General features: G+C 34.3%; 1 protein-coding gene across 1 annotated transcript in view; it reads left to right on the top strand.

Moving 5' to 3' along the window:
- Nucleotides 1–16,966, top strand: part of MDGA2 (MAM domain containing glycosylphosphatidylinositol anchor 2) — a 534,959-nt gene extending 517,993 nt beyond the window's left edge. The window contains exons 15-17 of the mRNA XM_010848064.1: nucleotides 2,850–2,980; nucleotides 14,103–14,208; nucleotides 16,878–16,966. Coding sequence (XP_010846366.1) covers nucleotides 2,850–2,980; nucleotides 14,103–14,208; nucleotides 16,878–16,966 — 326 coding nt within the window. The remainder of the gene's footprint in view (nucleotides 1–2,849; nucleotides 2,981–14,102; nucleotides 14,209–16,877) is intronic.
- Nucleotides 16,967–17,407: the final 441 nt, after the last annotated feature.

Genomic DNA, 17,407 nt, shown 5'->3' with positions numbered 1-17,407 from the left:
TGATATAAAGAATGCAATTTTTTTATTGTTTAAAAATTAGGTGTTTGTATTTATTCATTTGTGTATAATACGAATACAGGTGGTCTTATGAATAAATAATTAGGCAAAATTGATCTAAAAATCTGAAGGATAAATTACTATATAACATATAATTGTACATAAGCTGTGCTCATCTCACACACTAGCAAGGTGGTGCTGAAAATCCTTCAAGGTAGCCTTCAACAGTATGTGAACTGAGAACTTCCAGATATACAAGCTGGATTTAGAAAAGGCAGAGGAACCAGAGATCTAATTGCCAACATCCATTGGATCACTGAAAAAGCAAAGGAATTCTAGAAAAACATCTACTTCTGCTTCATTGACTATGTTAAAGCCTTTGACTGTATGGATCACAAAAAACTGGAAAATTCTTAGAGATGGGAATACCAGACCACCTTACCTGCCTCCTCAGAAACTTGTATGCAGGCCAAGAAGCAAGTGTTAGAACTGGACACAGAACAACAGACTGGTTCCAAATTGGCAAAGGAGTACTTAAAGGCTGTGTATGTCACCCTGCTTGTTTAACTTCTATGCAGAGGATATCATGAAAAAAGCCAGGCTGGATGAAGTGCAACCTGGAATCAAGATTGCCAAGAGAAATATCAGTCACCTCAGATATGCAGATGACATCACCCTAATGGCAGAAAGTGAAGAGGAGTAAAGAGACTCTTGATGAAGGTGAAAGAAGAGAGTGAAAAGCTGACCTAAAACTCAATATTCAAAAAACTAAGATCATGGCATCGGGTTCCATCACTTCATGGTAAATAGATGGGGGAAAAATGGAAACAGTGACAGACTTTATTTTCTTAGGCTCCAGAATCACTGCAGATGGTGACTGCAGCCATGAAAGTAAAAGACACTTTCTTCTTGGAAGAAAAGCTATGAAAAGCTATGACAAACCTAGACAGTGTATTAAAAAGTAGGGATATCACTTTGCCAGCAAAGGTCTGTATAGTCAAAGCCATGGTTTTTCCACTAGTCATGTATGGATGTGGTAATTGGACCTTAAAGAAGGCTGAGCAATGAAGAATTGATGCTTTCAATTCTTTCAATGAGAAGACTCCTGAGATTCCCTTGGACTGCAAGAGATCAAACCAGTCAATCCTAAAGGAAATCAGCTCTGAATATTCATTAGAAGGACTGATGCTGAAGCTTAAGCTCCAATACTTTGGCCATCTGATGTGAAGAGCCGACTCATTGGAAAAGACCTTGATGCTGGGAAAGATTGAAGGCAGGAGAAGAAGGGGATGACAGAGAATGAGATGTCTGGATAGCACCACCGACTCAATGGACATGAACTTGGGAAAACTCCAGGAAATAGTGAGGGACGCTGAGGCTTGCCATGTCCTCTATCTTGGCTGAATTGATGCTTACTATAATATATATTGATCAAATATTATTGACTTGTGCATTTAAAATGAATTTTATTGCATGTAAATTATACCTCAATAAAGCTGACTTTTTAAATTGCATCTATCAAAATACTGATTGCCTAGCATTAAAATACCAGATTTTAAAACTCAATGGGTTCAAATTCTGCCTCTGCTATTTTCTTACTGTATGATATAAGGCAAATTACTGAATCACTCTAAGTTTTCTTACCTATAACATGAGGATACAGTATTAAGTACTTCACAGAATTGTTGAGAGGATTCATTCTTACCTGAAGTGTTCAACATATTGTATTATTATTATCATCATTACTGTTAGTACTATGTGCAAGACATGAGACTGTTGAGATACATCAAATCATAAGACAAAACTTGTTTTCATTTTCTCTTAAGACAATTCTTTTAGGGAAAAAGAGATTTGGATGAAAAGTAAACTAAAAATGAACTAAGACTGATGTTAATTGATGATAAAAAATTTGATAAACTTTGACCATTATAGACAGTACATGATTATATGCTGTATTAGTTTTCTGTTGCCACTGTACAAAAATTACCACACACTTCATGACTTAAAACAACCACATGTGTTATCTTAAAGTTCTACAGAACAGAAATTTAAAATGAGTATGCTGCTGCTGCTGCTGCTAAGTCGCTTCAGTCGTGTCTGACTCTGTGCGGCAGCCCGTCCCTGGGATTCTCCAGGCAAGAACACTGGAGTGGGTTGCCATTTCCTTCTCCATTGTGTGAAAGTGAAAAGTGAAAAGTGAAAGTGAAAGTGAAGTCGCTCAGTCGTGTCCAACTCTTAGCGACCCCATGGACTGCAGCCTACCAGGCTCCTTCATCCATGGGGTTTTCCAGGCAAGAGTACTGGAGTGGGGTGCCGTATAATGGAGCTAAAATCAAGAAGTCAGCAGGGTTGCTGTCTTCTGAAGGCTCTAGGGGAGAATCTGTCTCTTTGTCATCTCTAGCTTCCAAAGGCTGCTTGCATTCAGCTTGTAGCTCCTTCATTCATTTTTAAAACCAGCAGTGTTGCATCTTCTCATTCACATGACCTTCTCTCCTGTATCAAGTCTCCATCTTAGAAAAAAATATATATGTGATTAAACATAAGGCCCACTGAGATTATTTGAAATAATCTTCCCATCTCAAAATTCTTAATTTAATCATATCTGCAAAGTCTCTTTGCCATATAAGATAACATTCAGAGGTTCTATAGATTAGCACGTGATCATCTCTGGAGACCCGCCATGTATGCCAAGTGTCCTAAGAGGAAGATTGGAAATGAGAGAGGAAGAGAAGAGGAGACACTGGAGTAGTCCATGAAATTTCATTTTTAAAAGTTTACAAGTGCTCAGTTAAGGAGAAACAAGTATGAAGCCAAAATAAATACACAGAATAAAATTACATTGTTATTTTTAGGTGTTTTAAATGTCTATCTACGTTTGAAAGGACAGACAACCATAGAGAATCCACTGTGGTCTTCAAGTGGGAACAAAGGACAACGATGGAATGAGGCACATGTTAATATATATCCAATTACTTCATTTCAGGTAAGAAAAGAACAGTCACATCTATGGATAGATTGTTGCACCTGAGCATAATGTTAAAGGCAGAACTTGAGCAAATTAGAAAAATAGTATGTAAAAATTCTGATATAAGCATCACAAAAATCACATGATTGTTTCCCTGTATTCTAAAAGCAGTGTATAAAGGGAAAATGCCCTTTTCTTTTATTAAGTAACATTTCTCAAGTAATATGTTTGAATAATGGTCTATCTGAATTCAAATGACTTGCCTGGAGAAAATGTTATCCATTTCTATAAAATCATATGTGTATATTTTGTTCCTTGAAGACAAACAACATAGATTCTTATATAACAGAAGCTGGATAATCAATTCTCAATCTGAATTTTACTTGATGGAATTTTGTATGCTTTAACAAAATGTGTCTTTTTGTCATTTTAGTAATTTATTACTTTGATTTTCAATGTCAGAGAACTTTAAACAAATTGCTTTTATTTGTTTTTATGTAGAAAAGAAAGGCTTAGATAGGATTAAGAGAAAGAACTAGTTGCAAATATATAAAAAATATTTTAGTGTTTATACTAGTCATCATGGCTAGAAACAATTTATCATGAAGCTGTTTTAATGAAGAAAATAATGTAGCTTACTGATTTTAATAACTTTATATAATATATGTGTTTTATATACTCAGGTTGAGGTTTTTTTTTCATACTGGGGAGTTCTTAATTGCATTTTATGGCATTTAGTAAGGGTATGAAATTCAGACAGCATCAATTATGCTAATTTTTAATTGGTGGAATACTCTTTTTTGGTAACCTAATCTATAAAGCTGTAATGATTTTGATTAGAAATTGCATTACTAAAACTTACCAAGATGATAAAAATGCATTCAGTTGTTCACTCTGGTAAAGAATAATGGAGTAAGTCTAGTTGATTATCTAAAACACATAAAAGCAACTCAAATCATAGATCCTAATAATTTTTTTCTATGAAAAATAATAAAATAGTAAAAATGGAATATATGGCAGCATATTATTAAACTAAATTAAACTTGTAAAGATGGAACTCCAAAGCATTACTGATAGAAGTAACCTTAATATTAAAATGTGCATACCTCTATAGGCATCAAAAAAATCTTTCTAAAAAGACATATTTTTGCTTTATATATCACTGCCCTAATTAACACAAAATTATTAAATCAAATATATATACAGTAAGCATTTAAGGGAATAGTTATATTAATGTTTCCTTCAGAGTAATTCCTTGATGCTATAGACATCAATTTAGTCAATATTTATTAAGTACTTCCAAAATAGGTTTCCCTGATGGCTCAGCGGTAAATAATGTGGCAACAATGCAGGAGACTTGGATTCAACCCCTGGGTTGGGAAGATCCCATGAAAAAAGAAATATTGGGGTGGCAACCCACTCCAATATTCTTGCCTAGGAAATCCCAGGGACAGAGGAACCTGGCAGGCTACAGTCCATGGGGTTGCAAGGTCAGAGATGACTAAGCGACTAAACCAACACCACCACACCTTCAGGACAGTCATTTATTGTCACAGACAACAACTCAGTACTTATTGAGCTAGTACCGTATGTCAGGCACATTGCTAGGCATAAAGATTTAATAATGATTGTTTACTTCAGATTGGTGGGAATACATATCTAAACACATGCATTGCATAATGTAATAATGTCAGTAGTAAAATATGCAGAAGTTTCTATGAGCACACATAATGAACAAGAAGAGTATGGAGGAGAAGCAAGAGGAGCCTGTAGCTTGGGGTGAAACCTGATCTGGAGAGAGGGATTGCAACTCAGAAAAGGGGCTAATATTAATATCGATGCAGAGTTCAGAGTAAACAAAACATGCAGGTCATATCTCACAGGATTTGTCAGAGAAACATGGAGATGTTTATCTGGAATTTGGAATACAAAAATAAAGACTGATGTGAGATGACATTAAGGAACCTCAAGAGCATAGGCACTGGGGAGTCATGGAAGATTTTACTCAAGGGATGGGATGGTGCATCACTTAGGTGGTTGTATGGAAGGTGATTCAAGGAGGTAAAATCGGGCCAGCAAACCAGTTAGGACACTTGTAAAATTCACATAAGGGATATTGAAGGGACAAACCAGGGAAGTAGTACAAAGAAAAGAGGATAATTTCAAGATATATTTGGGTATAAAAACTAGCAGAACATTTTTATGTTGGGAATTTGGGAAGTAGCCATGAATGACCAAGAAGTTTCTAACTAGAGAATCTTGAGTAATGCCTGTTATTTTACCCATTACCTTAAATAACAAAGAGAGGAAAAGAGAATAAATTCCGGGATCATTAGGGTTATTTCTGTTCTGGACATGTTAATATAACATGCCTGTGGAATGTCCTCTTAACGATGTGCAGAGGGCTATTGTATATATTTTTCTGAAACTCTGAGGACAAACATGTGTGTAAGTCATTAGGCTTTATGTGTTGCCCAATACTATGGGAATGATTGATATTTCCAAGGAGAAGTGTACATATGTGAACAGTTATTAAAGACAGTGGAACCACATAGGACACAAGCCAATCATTAACAATAAACTGTGGAAGAACAGCTTGATCCTAAGTAGTATTTTTTAGAGTTACAAGGAAGAAGATCCAGGAAAATTTGGTGCCCACAGAATTTGAAAACTGTGATTCTCAAACTGGAAAGCAGGTCAAGTCTAGATGACTTGTCCTTACAGAGAGTTCCCACTTAAGAAATGTAAGGAAATTAGGAAACCACCATCTTATCTAAAATTATTTCACTATTCATAATTAATTGTCTTCACAGCCACTAATCATTTCTTTTGCAATATCTAATCTACTTTCAGGGGTTTCCCAAGCAGTGCTAGTGGTAAAAGAACCCACCTGCCAATGCAGGAGACATAAGAGACCTAGGTTCAGTCCCTGGGTTGGGAAGATCCCCTGGAGAAGGAAATGGCGACCCACTCCAGTATTCTTGCCTAGAGAATCCCATGAACAGAGAATCCTGGCAAGCTCCAGTCCCTGCACAGGACTGCAACTTAGCATGCACGCAATCTACTTTTACCTCTACTCAGAGTATTTTTCATCTTAGCTAGTATACTTTCCATCTCTTTAAGTTCAGCTTGAGTCTTTTTACAAAATACTTTTCATATCTTAAGTTAATGTTTTGAGCATATTAAGTCCAGTTATAATAACTAATGTCTGCTAATGATATCATCTGTGCCAGTTTTTGGTTGGTTTTGATTGATTGATGTTTTCTCATCTTTACAAGTCATTATTTTCTTGCTTTCTTACATGTCTGGTAGTCTGACTGGGTGTCAGACATTGTAAATTTTACCTTGATAGGTGATGGATTTTTTTTTTTTTTTGTATTTATATTGGAGCTTTTTTGTGGATGTAGCTTTTTTTTTTCTTCCAAGATTTACTTTATTTTTGGCTCTGCTGGGTCTTTTTTTGCTGTACATGGGCTTTCCCTAATTGCAGAGAGCAGGGGCTATTCTCTAGTAGTAAGCAGTGTGCGGGCTTCTCATTGCTGTGGCTTCTCTTGTTGCAGAGCACAGGCTTCAGGCGAACGGACTCAGTAGTTGTGGCCCAGGAGCTTAGTGGCTCCACAGCATGTGGGATCTTCCTGGATCAGGGATCGAACCCTTGTCCCCTGCATTGGCAGGCAGATTCTTAAACACTGAGCCACCAGGGAAAGCCCTGTGGATGTAGTTTAGTTGTTAATACTCAGAAAATTTTTGGTAATTTTTGTTCTTGCTTTAAAGATTTGTTAGGTGAGATTAGAATAGTCTTTGCTAGCAGCCTGATTGTTTCTCTTCTGAGTACTCTATCCAATGCCCCGTAAATTATGAGATTTTCCCAAATGTGTTAGCTGGACACTGTTCCCTTAACTGCATCCCTCTGGGCCTTTCCCAGCCTTATGTACTTTTCTTTCATTCGAGTCCCAATCAGGACTTTGCTGAGAACTTCAGGGGGTTCCTCTGCAGATGTCTCTTTCTCTCCAGTTCTTTCTTTGCTGGTTTTCTACCCTACATACTCTAGCTGCCTTGGACTCTCAGGTCTCTCTCTTCAACCCAAATTTTCTAGTAGGCTCTACCTTTGTTCTGCTTTCTTCATAATCTATAAATTCTGTATAGGGCAGTCATAGAGCAGACCTCGTTTGACTTCTGTCACTCAGGGTTCATTGTTCTTCATTACCTGATGTCGTCTAGTGTTCTCAATACCATTCATTGTTTCAATATTTTTGTCAAGTTCTTTGGCTGTTTCAGTGGGGAGGATAAATATGGTTTCTGTTACTCTATCCTGGAGGGAAGTCAATCAAAAAATGAAGATTTTGAATCAATGAATTTCTAAGCTATTTAAATTACTAATGAGAAATGAAGATGAATAAAATATTTTTTATATTGGATCTTTAGGTTCTTCTATCTCCAAGACATTTCAAGGTCTATTGGCTAAGGATTACTTCACTTCATAAATTTTGATTGTTCAAGGAAACACAACTGCGGCATCCGACCCCATTTTTTAAAATTTAATTTTGTTTTCAAGTTTCTCGTAGCTGTTAACTTCTTTTCCAACTGTTTTTTTTTCTCCTCAAAAATCATTTATAAACTATCAAGCTTCTCAAAAATCTTTCTTTGGTGTGTGATGCCTACCAGAAAAACATGGCCCCCCCCAAAAAAAAAAGTATGAAATATATTGCCATATAAATTAAGTTGTGAGTAGTTTTAATATTATTCAAATGTAGGTTTGTGGCATCCAAGGATGTCTTTAATTCAAGTGGATACGGTTTCTCTTACCTCTTGGAATTTTAAATGAAAAATAAGTGATTCTGAGCCCCTGTTAACATTGACACATTTTATGTTTTATTTGTTAGGAGTTTGTATACATTCAAATTAGTTTGATCATAAACTCTAAAAAATAAAAATAAAAAACCATCACTTGCAAAGTTCTTTGTCTAAGTCTGTCCAATATATTTGCTTAGCTGACAATAACATTATTGTGTAGTACTTTTTCAGGCAAATAGAAATTTTCTCCTACTGAAATTTCTTTGGGGCTCTTTTTCTAGAATTGATTTAGCATGATCAGTGCTTGTAATGAAAATATATTTAGCTATATTCAGAAGGATTAGGGGGAAAGTTTCTAAAAAGTAAAATTAATACAGTGTTAGTCTTCCAGTGTCCCTTTTGTTTTATATCCTACACCTAGTAAAATATTTAACTGCCCCTTTTAATCCTTTACTTCTTTCACAGTGCATTTCAGACATTTTCTGAGGGAAAAGTATAGAGGCATTATGAGACTGACTTTACATTTTCTTAGTCACAGGCAAAAAGAATTCTGGAGATCTTCTATTCTTATACTCTCATTTAAAGATTTGGAAGTAGGCTTTGAGACAATTTATCTTAAATCACACAAATCCTTAACATTAAATAGGGATTGGAAAAGAGATTATAATGCTCTCATCACATCATTCTGCTTTTATATTTATCTAAGAATAATAACAATCCAGAAAATGTTGTCCTTAGTAGACATTGCATGCTTGTGTAGATATATATCTGACATTTTAAGCCAAATTCCAGGGCAGTTATAGACATGATGATGGCTCCTGAAATAACTAGCAATTGAAAACATTTTCTAATTGCAGTTGATAGTGCCATCTAGTTCTTTCTGTTTTTGCCAGCAGTCAAAATCTTATGTTATTATTTGATATTAGAAGCTTTGACAACCAAATGACATGTATCCAGCAAGTTGGACTGGCAGAGTCTTGAGAAGTTACACTCAGTGTTAATATTTATGTAGTTTCTCAAATAAAAAAAAGAAAAACTAAAAATAAAAAATCAAAATTTAGGCTACCCACCTGTTTATTATGTTGTTGCTGTTATTGTTCTGTTGCCCAGTCATGTCAGACCCTTTGCAGCCCCATGGACTGCAGCATGCCAGACCTCCCTGTCCTGTACTGCTTATTATGTTACCTCTCTTCAAATCTCTTCCGTATTAGTTATGGATAGTTCTCCTGCTCTTTGCACATAAGGGAAAAGGCCATACTCCCCTTCTGCGATGACCCACACTCTGTGGAGTGCGCTTCTCTCTGTATCTGAACAAATCCACATGTTACCTATCAAAAAAAAAAAAGGGAGCAGGGGAAGGATAGTCTAATTATTTGCTGAACCAGTAATAAAATGAAGGTAAAATTATTAATGTTACTAGCTCTTTTCAACTTTATTCACATCCTGAAGTTTTTCCAAAGATGTACACTGTTAGTTTTCAAACTGCATTACAAGTCTTTGCCTTAGCAGTAATGATCAGAACCAATATATGTCATCAGAAAGAAAACATTTGCAGAAGGCACCATTAATGTTGAAGTCAGATCATCAGAATTGTGTTGTAATCTTTGACTCCCCATCTGCTTTTACTCATTAATGCTACACGTAGCTCTTCCCACTTTTCTGAGAAGTTATATTTGAACATCAGTTCTAATAGCATCATCTGTATTTTCCTACATATTGATATCTTTATCATTATGCTTTAAAGCATTATAAATAAATGTAAAAAACTATCAATCGATGACTTAATTTTATGTAGTGTAGTTCTAATACAGAAATTCACATATATTTTTTTAAACTCCCACTAGCATTTACTCACTAGGAATTAATTTTCTGATCATGCAGTATTTCTCACATATTAAGTTTGCTGAATTGCATGCACACACTGTGAAAATATTACCATTTTAAATTTGTCACTTCAGTTAAGGGAAACCATTTTAAATAAGATCAGTGTGATTGTGTGAAGAACAGGCTCTGAGTAATTTGAACCCTCTTTCAGGAGACCTAAACGTCAACATTCTCTCCCTGAGAATCTAGATGCCATTAATTCCTTCTTGAAGGCAATTAAGCCAAATCTGTCAGAAGTATTGAAGAGGAAAGGAACGTAGTCTTATCCTTGCAATGTAATAGTAGTCAGAATCATGATGGTACTTAATTAAAATATGACATAATTTAAGCTATTAAATTAGAGAGAATTTCTTCTCTGAGTGAATATAATTCAGACTTTTTTCATTGCATACAGATCATATCTTCCAAGTTGAGATACATCATATTATAATGAACTATTATAGTTTCTCATCTTTGTATTTGAGGAAAAAGATGTTTGTCATCAAGGATTTATTTTTAAAAGCACTTGAAAGTTTGGCCAAGGTACACTATTTAAATTTAATACATATACATCCTATCTCTGTTATCTATCTCATAGTCAAAAACAATATAAAGGAGAAAGTGTCCCTCTAGATCTCTGTCTCAAAGCCATTTATAAGTCTATTAGAATCTATGTGTCATAATAATTCAGATAGCATTGTAGTTGGTGTTCAGAGCATAAAGAGAATAATGTAATAAATATTTCTTTGTGAGAATCCAGTGAGTTAAAAAGAAAATCTATATCTTCCCAATAACAAAGCTGCTATGAAAATTAAAGGAAACAAATCAATACACTGCACAGTATATTTTTCTTTCTTCTTGTCCAAAGAGGACCATCAGGAAGGTTACAGTGTTTCTCTAGCCTGTTGGATTGGATCTCCCTATCATCACAAGATTTCAAATAAATATTAAAAATACCAGTTATAACTGTACCAAGAGTTTGATAGTCAAAAGTTATTTTTATTATCCCAGTAATAACTGCTACTAATTCTCTGATTTTTTTTCCACACAATAACTAAAAATATGGAAAGTAATCAACTTTATTCGGAGACAAACTGTATTATCTATAGTTGTACAGATAAATTTAAACAATAAGTTTACAAATCAGTTTTTACTACTTCATTTAGGATCACCATGAAATATTTCTATAAAAGAGTGTTCTGGATAGAGGCAGTCCTCTGGGCATATGGCAATTCAGCTTTTGCTGATTTGTATTTCTGCTGTTCATCCAACTACACACTTGTGGTCAACATTGCCAGTAGGCAAGCAGCACGCATATTGAAATACATCAGTCAGTCTACTCCCTGACATTTACCATAAAAGGCTCCCCAATACTCCCTCTCAATCTGACCAGAAAAGAAGGGTGGCAGCGTCCTTCACGGCCTTGCTGCTTGGAGAGATTTGTTTTTAGCACAAGCCTAGGTTCAATCTTGTGTTTTTGGTCAAGCTGCACAGGGAGGCAGAAAGAGGGGAAGAAAAAGAGAATTAATAGGAAAAATAGAAGTGTTTAATACTTTAAACTCAGTAACAGAAGTTATGAAATGCTTTGAGCAATGGCAGGATCATTCTTTTACTGACAGGTAGAGTCCGGCTGCTCACTGCTTAATAGTCAATATAAGGCCAGGTTGGTGGAAAGGAAAGTTTGCATAATACATCCTTCTTCATGCTTCCTTCCAGGATTAAAATTTGACTGGGAGGCAGAAATCTACACTTTCTTTCATTCAATCTTTAAAATACACACATAAAAGAAAAAATTGTGATGATAACATCCTACTTTTATTCAGTAAAGTATTTGTCTTGGGGGAAAGTGGAAAATATTTGATTTTGTGGAATCAGACTCATAATAGCATGAATTTTGAGTTCTGACTTTCTCCAAGATAACATTCCATTCATGTTGTTATCTTCAGGAGAGAAGACTCAGCATCACATGACTGAAACTAAGAAGGGGGTGGGAATAACCATTGATTTACTCTTAACATTGATTCTTTACCAGGTAAGCAGCACGTGTTAAAAAAAAAAAAAAAGGAAAAAAGCCCCATTGCTTAAAAACCCATGCTTAGGAAAAAGGCAGTACTTTCTCATAGATAGACTGCTGATAAGGGCAATTTAAAATGATCCTGAAGAACCATGTGTTCCAAATAATTGTGTATAGTACTTATGGGAAATATATTCATTTCAGCCTTGTTCAGAATAACTGAAAATAATTTTATTGTCTAACAATAATAACAATACATACTGATTAAATAAATTTTGTTTTATCAATAACATGGACTATTCTGCTGCCATTAAAATGACTTCTCCTTTTCCATATTCAGTGCTTTTGAATTTTTATACCATTGATTTTTTATTTAAATCTTCTCTCTTTTAATTTAAATAGTCATCTGAGGATTTTTTAGCCACTACCCAGATATCTTCCAAAACACCACCCTAAGTCAAATGCAAATTATCATTCCCAGGCAGCCAAACTAAGGCTTCAAGTCCTGATTCTGTCTAAGGATGGAGCATTTATACACTGCCAACTTGGTTCTAAATATTTTAACTCTGGTCTGACATTTTATTTTGGCCTCAGTGATATAAGACAGATCAGATCAGATCAGATCAGTCACTCAGTCGCGTCCGACTCTTTTCGACCCCATGAATCGCAGCACGCCAGGCCTTCCAGTCCATCACCAACTCCCGGAGTTCGCTGAGACTCATGTCCATTGAGTTGGTGATGCCATCCAGCCATCTCATCCTCTGTCATCCCCTTCTCCTCCTGCCCCCAATCCTTCCCAGCATCAGGGTCTTTTCCAATGAGTCAACTCTTCACATGAGGTGGCCAAAGTACTGGAGTTTCAGCTTTAGCATCATTCCTTCCAAAGAAATCCCAGGGCTGATCTCCTTCACAATGGACTGGTTGGATCTCCTTGCAGTCCAAGGGACTCTCAAGAGTCTTCTCCAATACCACACTTCAAAAGCATCAATTCTTCGGCGCTCAGCCTTCTTCATAGTCCAACTCTCACATCCATACATGACCACAGGAAAAACCATAGCCTTGACTAGAAGAACCTTTGTTGGCAAAGTAATGTTTCTGCTTTTGAACATGCTATCTAGGTTGGTCATAACTTTCCTTCCAAGGAGTAAGCGTCTTTTAATTTCATGGCTGCAGTCACCATCTGTAGTGATTTTGGAGCCCAGAAAAATAAAGTCTGACACTTTTCAAAGAAATGGCTTTGGACACTATTAACGTATAATACTTGTCTCAAAATAGGTAAGCAAGAAACCCTCTCTGTATCTAATTTAATTCTAAATTAAATATAATAATAATATAATAAAAAAAACTTCTCAAATCTTTTTATCCTATAAAATCATGAAACTTATCCTCATTCTTATGGACCATATTTAAGTAGGGAAAGGAAAGTCCTTAGAAAAATCACCACAAATTTACCTTTAAGGAGTCACATTAAACCCTCAAGATAAGACAGAAACAAAAAATTTTGTATTCATAAAAATAGACTTTTGCTGTAATTTGTTGCAATGAAATAAGATTAGAGATCATATTAAATTACACATATTAGTTTGATGTTGAACATAACTCTTTATTAAGCTAATTTTTCTTCAGAAAGAGCAAACTAGGTATTTCATTTTGGTACATAGAAATTTTTCTGGGAATATAGTCACCAAATGCATAGGTTACTTTTTCTACCAAAAGGATACTGGAAGCAAGGAGAATTTGTGAGATAAGACAGAAAATTTACAAAGTGTCTTATGTCTATAAAAATGAAATAAAAAATTGTTAATTGTCCTTATATTGACTTTGTATCCAGAATTTAGTAATAAGTGTAGATTGATTTCATTCATCTGTTCTTTCAACACTGATGTCTTAAGACTTAGTGCCATCCACTGTTCTAGATACTGGAAGTTTGAAGATCTGCCACTAAAGACATAAATATCTTCAAGTATTTAAAAACAAAGCATATGGGGAATATGATTAACTTATTCACTGTGTAAACACTTGTTCTGGGCTTCTGTAAACATAGTACTGGCACAGTGAACCTGGAACTGATTCATCCATAAAATGTATCTTTAATAGAAAGCCAGTGTTATGAGATATGTTTAGAGAACATTGGAGGGGATCTATTTCAGAGGAAAAAAATGTCCTTACCCTTGAAAGCAAAAAGTGATATGATTTGTTTTTTTGTAGCTGTTTTTATTCTATTATTCAATTAGGTTTAGTTTTGTTTTAAAATTGTCACAGAGCTTATAAAATGGAAAACTGCTGTACAAGGAAGATCCTATTACTGGTTTTGTTGAGAAAGTTTTTTTGCAAGCAAGAATTCTGAAGACTACCAATAATAAATAATACCAGGATTGTCAATTTTAGGTTTGGCTCCTCTATTTCTCAATAAAAATTCATCTGCAAATCAAAGTTCTACATTTAGGTTTGTTTCATTCATATTTGTAGCTCATTTTTGAAGGTATTCGAGGTCCTGGCATAGAAGGTGACATTGCCATTGATGATGTATCAATTGCAGAAGGAGAATGTGCAAAACAAGACCTGACGACTAAGAGTAAGTATCTCTTCTTAGATCTGTTGGTGTGATGTTAAAGTAAAGTAATGACTATTAGGCTAACATGGTCTAATTGTTACAATGAATTTATTTTTAGTTTGTTTATTCAAAAATTTCCTATGCATGAAACTCTAAAATTTCAAACATATTTTAAAATCAAATTATTAAATCCAGTGGTAGACACTAGACCTCAGTTATTTGACCTAAAATAAAAGTAATTTTGATTTTGGTTCATATAAGGCAAGCACACTTTGATTTTTAATTAAGGTTTTTAAATATTTTTTGTTTATATGATTAATTTCAAAGGATTTTTAAACTATTATTAAAATATCTGGCTAATCCAAATAATCAACCTACATTTATATAGCCATGGCTATTTTTATTCCCCCAAGTTTATGAATGTATTTTATAGGTCTAACTTATGCCAACCATTTTAACAGATTCAATCTTGTGATGAGTCTTAGTATATATGTAATAAGTAATGGAGTAGCCTGATTTTTTTCCTGGTATGATTAATCTCCTACATGCATCACAATCTTGTTTAGTAATTTGGTTTCACTATTTATTCTGGTTTGAGTATTATGATATAATGATATATTCAAATTGCATTTTTTTCACCAAAAATTCATTTTTAGTAAAAGAGGTTTATATAGAAAATTATAAATAATGTAAAAAGTATCATTTATGTATTGGGCTTTTTTTTTTAATCCTCATTATATTATTTATGTGAAGATGAGAAATTTAAAATTATTCTTATGAAAAATTCCTCCAATTGAAGGATTTTCATAGAACCATCTGGAATCTTTAATTTTGTAGTTATTTAAAGAGGTATCAATTAAACTAAATATGTACAAATAACTTATTAATTATTTAACACTTACAAAAACAGCATGAAAATCCACTTTATATAAGTCTAGAGCAAATCAGAGTCTTTGTTAATTGAGTATATTTGGTGAGAAATTATATCAGTCTGGATGTTGAAAGTCAAATTTATACAACTGTCCACTGATTGCCCATAAAAACTGAATTGACTCCATTTTTCAATATTGTTAAGAGACAAAAATTAAAATTGTGTATAACAATGAGCCATTTTGCTCATTTTTTTTCACCTTCTTGTCATTACACTTAACATTTCAAGTAACAATTTTAGTAAAAATTTCTCCTTGTGACTGGGTAATTTTGCTTTAGAAAATCAGTAGCTAAATCCAAATGAAGTAGGTTTATCAAATACACAGAAAAGCAAGCATTCTTCTCAGAGGGAAAACAGATTTCTTTTGAATTTCACAACATGGATCCACGACAGTAACATTACATTAATTGAAGATAGTTACCATCTTATACAGAAATCTTATATTTTTGATAATTAAGTCACTGAAAAGTATTATAAATCAAATACACTTTCCAAATGAGGAAAGCAAGAGAACATAATTTACTTTCCCAAAAGGAGAAAGGAGAAATGTAGCCACAATGAAATGACCATAAAAACCCATAGGCACTTTATTATATGATGGAACAGTTTCATAATCAGTTTTGTTCTCCTAAACTACTAAGTTCAGGAAAATGTGTAACTATTTTAAGTAAGATATCTATATTTATTGGCGGTATCTTTATTTACCCTCTGTTAATCAGAGAAAATAAATCTAATTGAACAAAAAAATTTCTTTGCTATGAGATAATATTCTATTACATTTGTTTCTCTTTAACTATCACTTTTAAAGTTCATTTTGATGAAAACTGTTGGATGAATATTAAATTTATGTTAATTTTTAAGTGCAAACCAGCTTGGAGACCAAAGGCCTCTTCCTAATTGCTCAGGCTCCCAACCCCTCTCCAGTAGAAAATGTAGCACTCTGGCCATGCTATCAAAAGCTGAGATTGTGTGTCTGTCTGTAACCCCAGCTCACTCCTAGGTGAGACCTATTTTGTAACTTAAGACAGGTTAATGAATTATTGGGTTTGTCCTTGTTAGTCCTCCTAGGTAAACTACACATTCTAAGAGGTATCATCTGGATATGAAATTTAAATTACCAGCTACAGGAGGCATCTCAAGGTTGATTGGTGAAACAATTTTTAGTTAGAACAGACTTCATAGCACTTTAAAAAATTACACTAAGGAGAATATTATTTACCTAGTTTACAGATAATTGACTGATCTTATATATATAGAATCCACTATTTGCAGTAGTTAATTCCTTTACCCATAATAATCCCTACCTAGTTTTCATAGAGTAGATTTTCTCTCAGTGGTCTTTAAGCTTAAACATCTCTGAAAACTTTTTTTTTTTTAAAGCTGACCTTTTAGATTTTTGAGAATTTTCTCTGTGTGCATGCCTTCATGTGGCCAAAAAAAACTCTGAGGTTGAGCTAAGCCACAAATTCATATAAATATCTTCTGAACAGGTTTTGTAGCATATCATATCAATTCGAAAATCTGAAAATAGTTTTTTATCAAATTTCTAGGCATATATTCAAGTTATTTTACTTTTCACTTGTCTTGGAAATGAATCTGATAAATAAAACAAACCAAACCAAAACAACAAATGTTTTCCAAAAATATCTTCTGTGCACTAAAATTGTTTTGTTGGTTCACTAAAGTTGTATTGGTAGCTACATGGGGTACTTAGTCTCGTTTTCCATTTGTTTCTTGGCATTTATTTCCTTGTCTTTAGATTCCGTTGATGGTGCTGTTGGAATTTTAGTACATATATGGCTTTTTCCGGTTATCGTCCTCATCTCTATCTTAAGTCCTCGAAGGTGACCTTACCCTGGCAGAGGCTATAAAAGATTCACCAGGCACTAGCATGAAGAAAGAGTCTTTGTAAATGGACACTGAAAAAACAAACTACCAAAGATTCCTCCACTGACTACTGACTCAAAAATAAAATAATAAAAACAAATTTTTTAAGCACTGGGGATAAAAAGACATCATGGAAATATAACTTATTCCGCACTACAAATAAAAGAAACTCTTGACCTGAGTAGAGAAGAGACCTTCAGGTGCTTCTATGGCTAAAAAGATTACATACAGCATCATCTGGTCATCTGGTTGAACTCGGAAAAAAAAAAAAAAAAAAAGAGCTATAGAAATCCTTGTCAAAGCACAAAGTCATGGCTGGTTTTGTTTCAAATGAATAGTTTGCTTGTTACTATGGAAACCTAATGGCCTGCCAACGAAAACCTCACTGTAAACAGGGTACGT

This window comes from Bison bison, unplaced genomic scaffold, assembly GCF_000754665.1.
Source record: "Bison bison bison isolate TAMUID 2011002044 unplaced genomic scaffold, Bison_UMD1.0 scf7180017864259, whole genome shotgun sequence".
In the NCBI taxonomy this organism is placed as follows: domain Eukaryota; kingdom Metazoa; phylum Chordata; class Mammalia; order Artiodactyla; family Bovidae; genus Bison; species Bison bison.
This window is presented reverse-complemented; position numbering and strand designations above follow the sequence as displayed.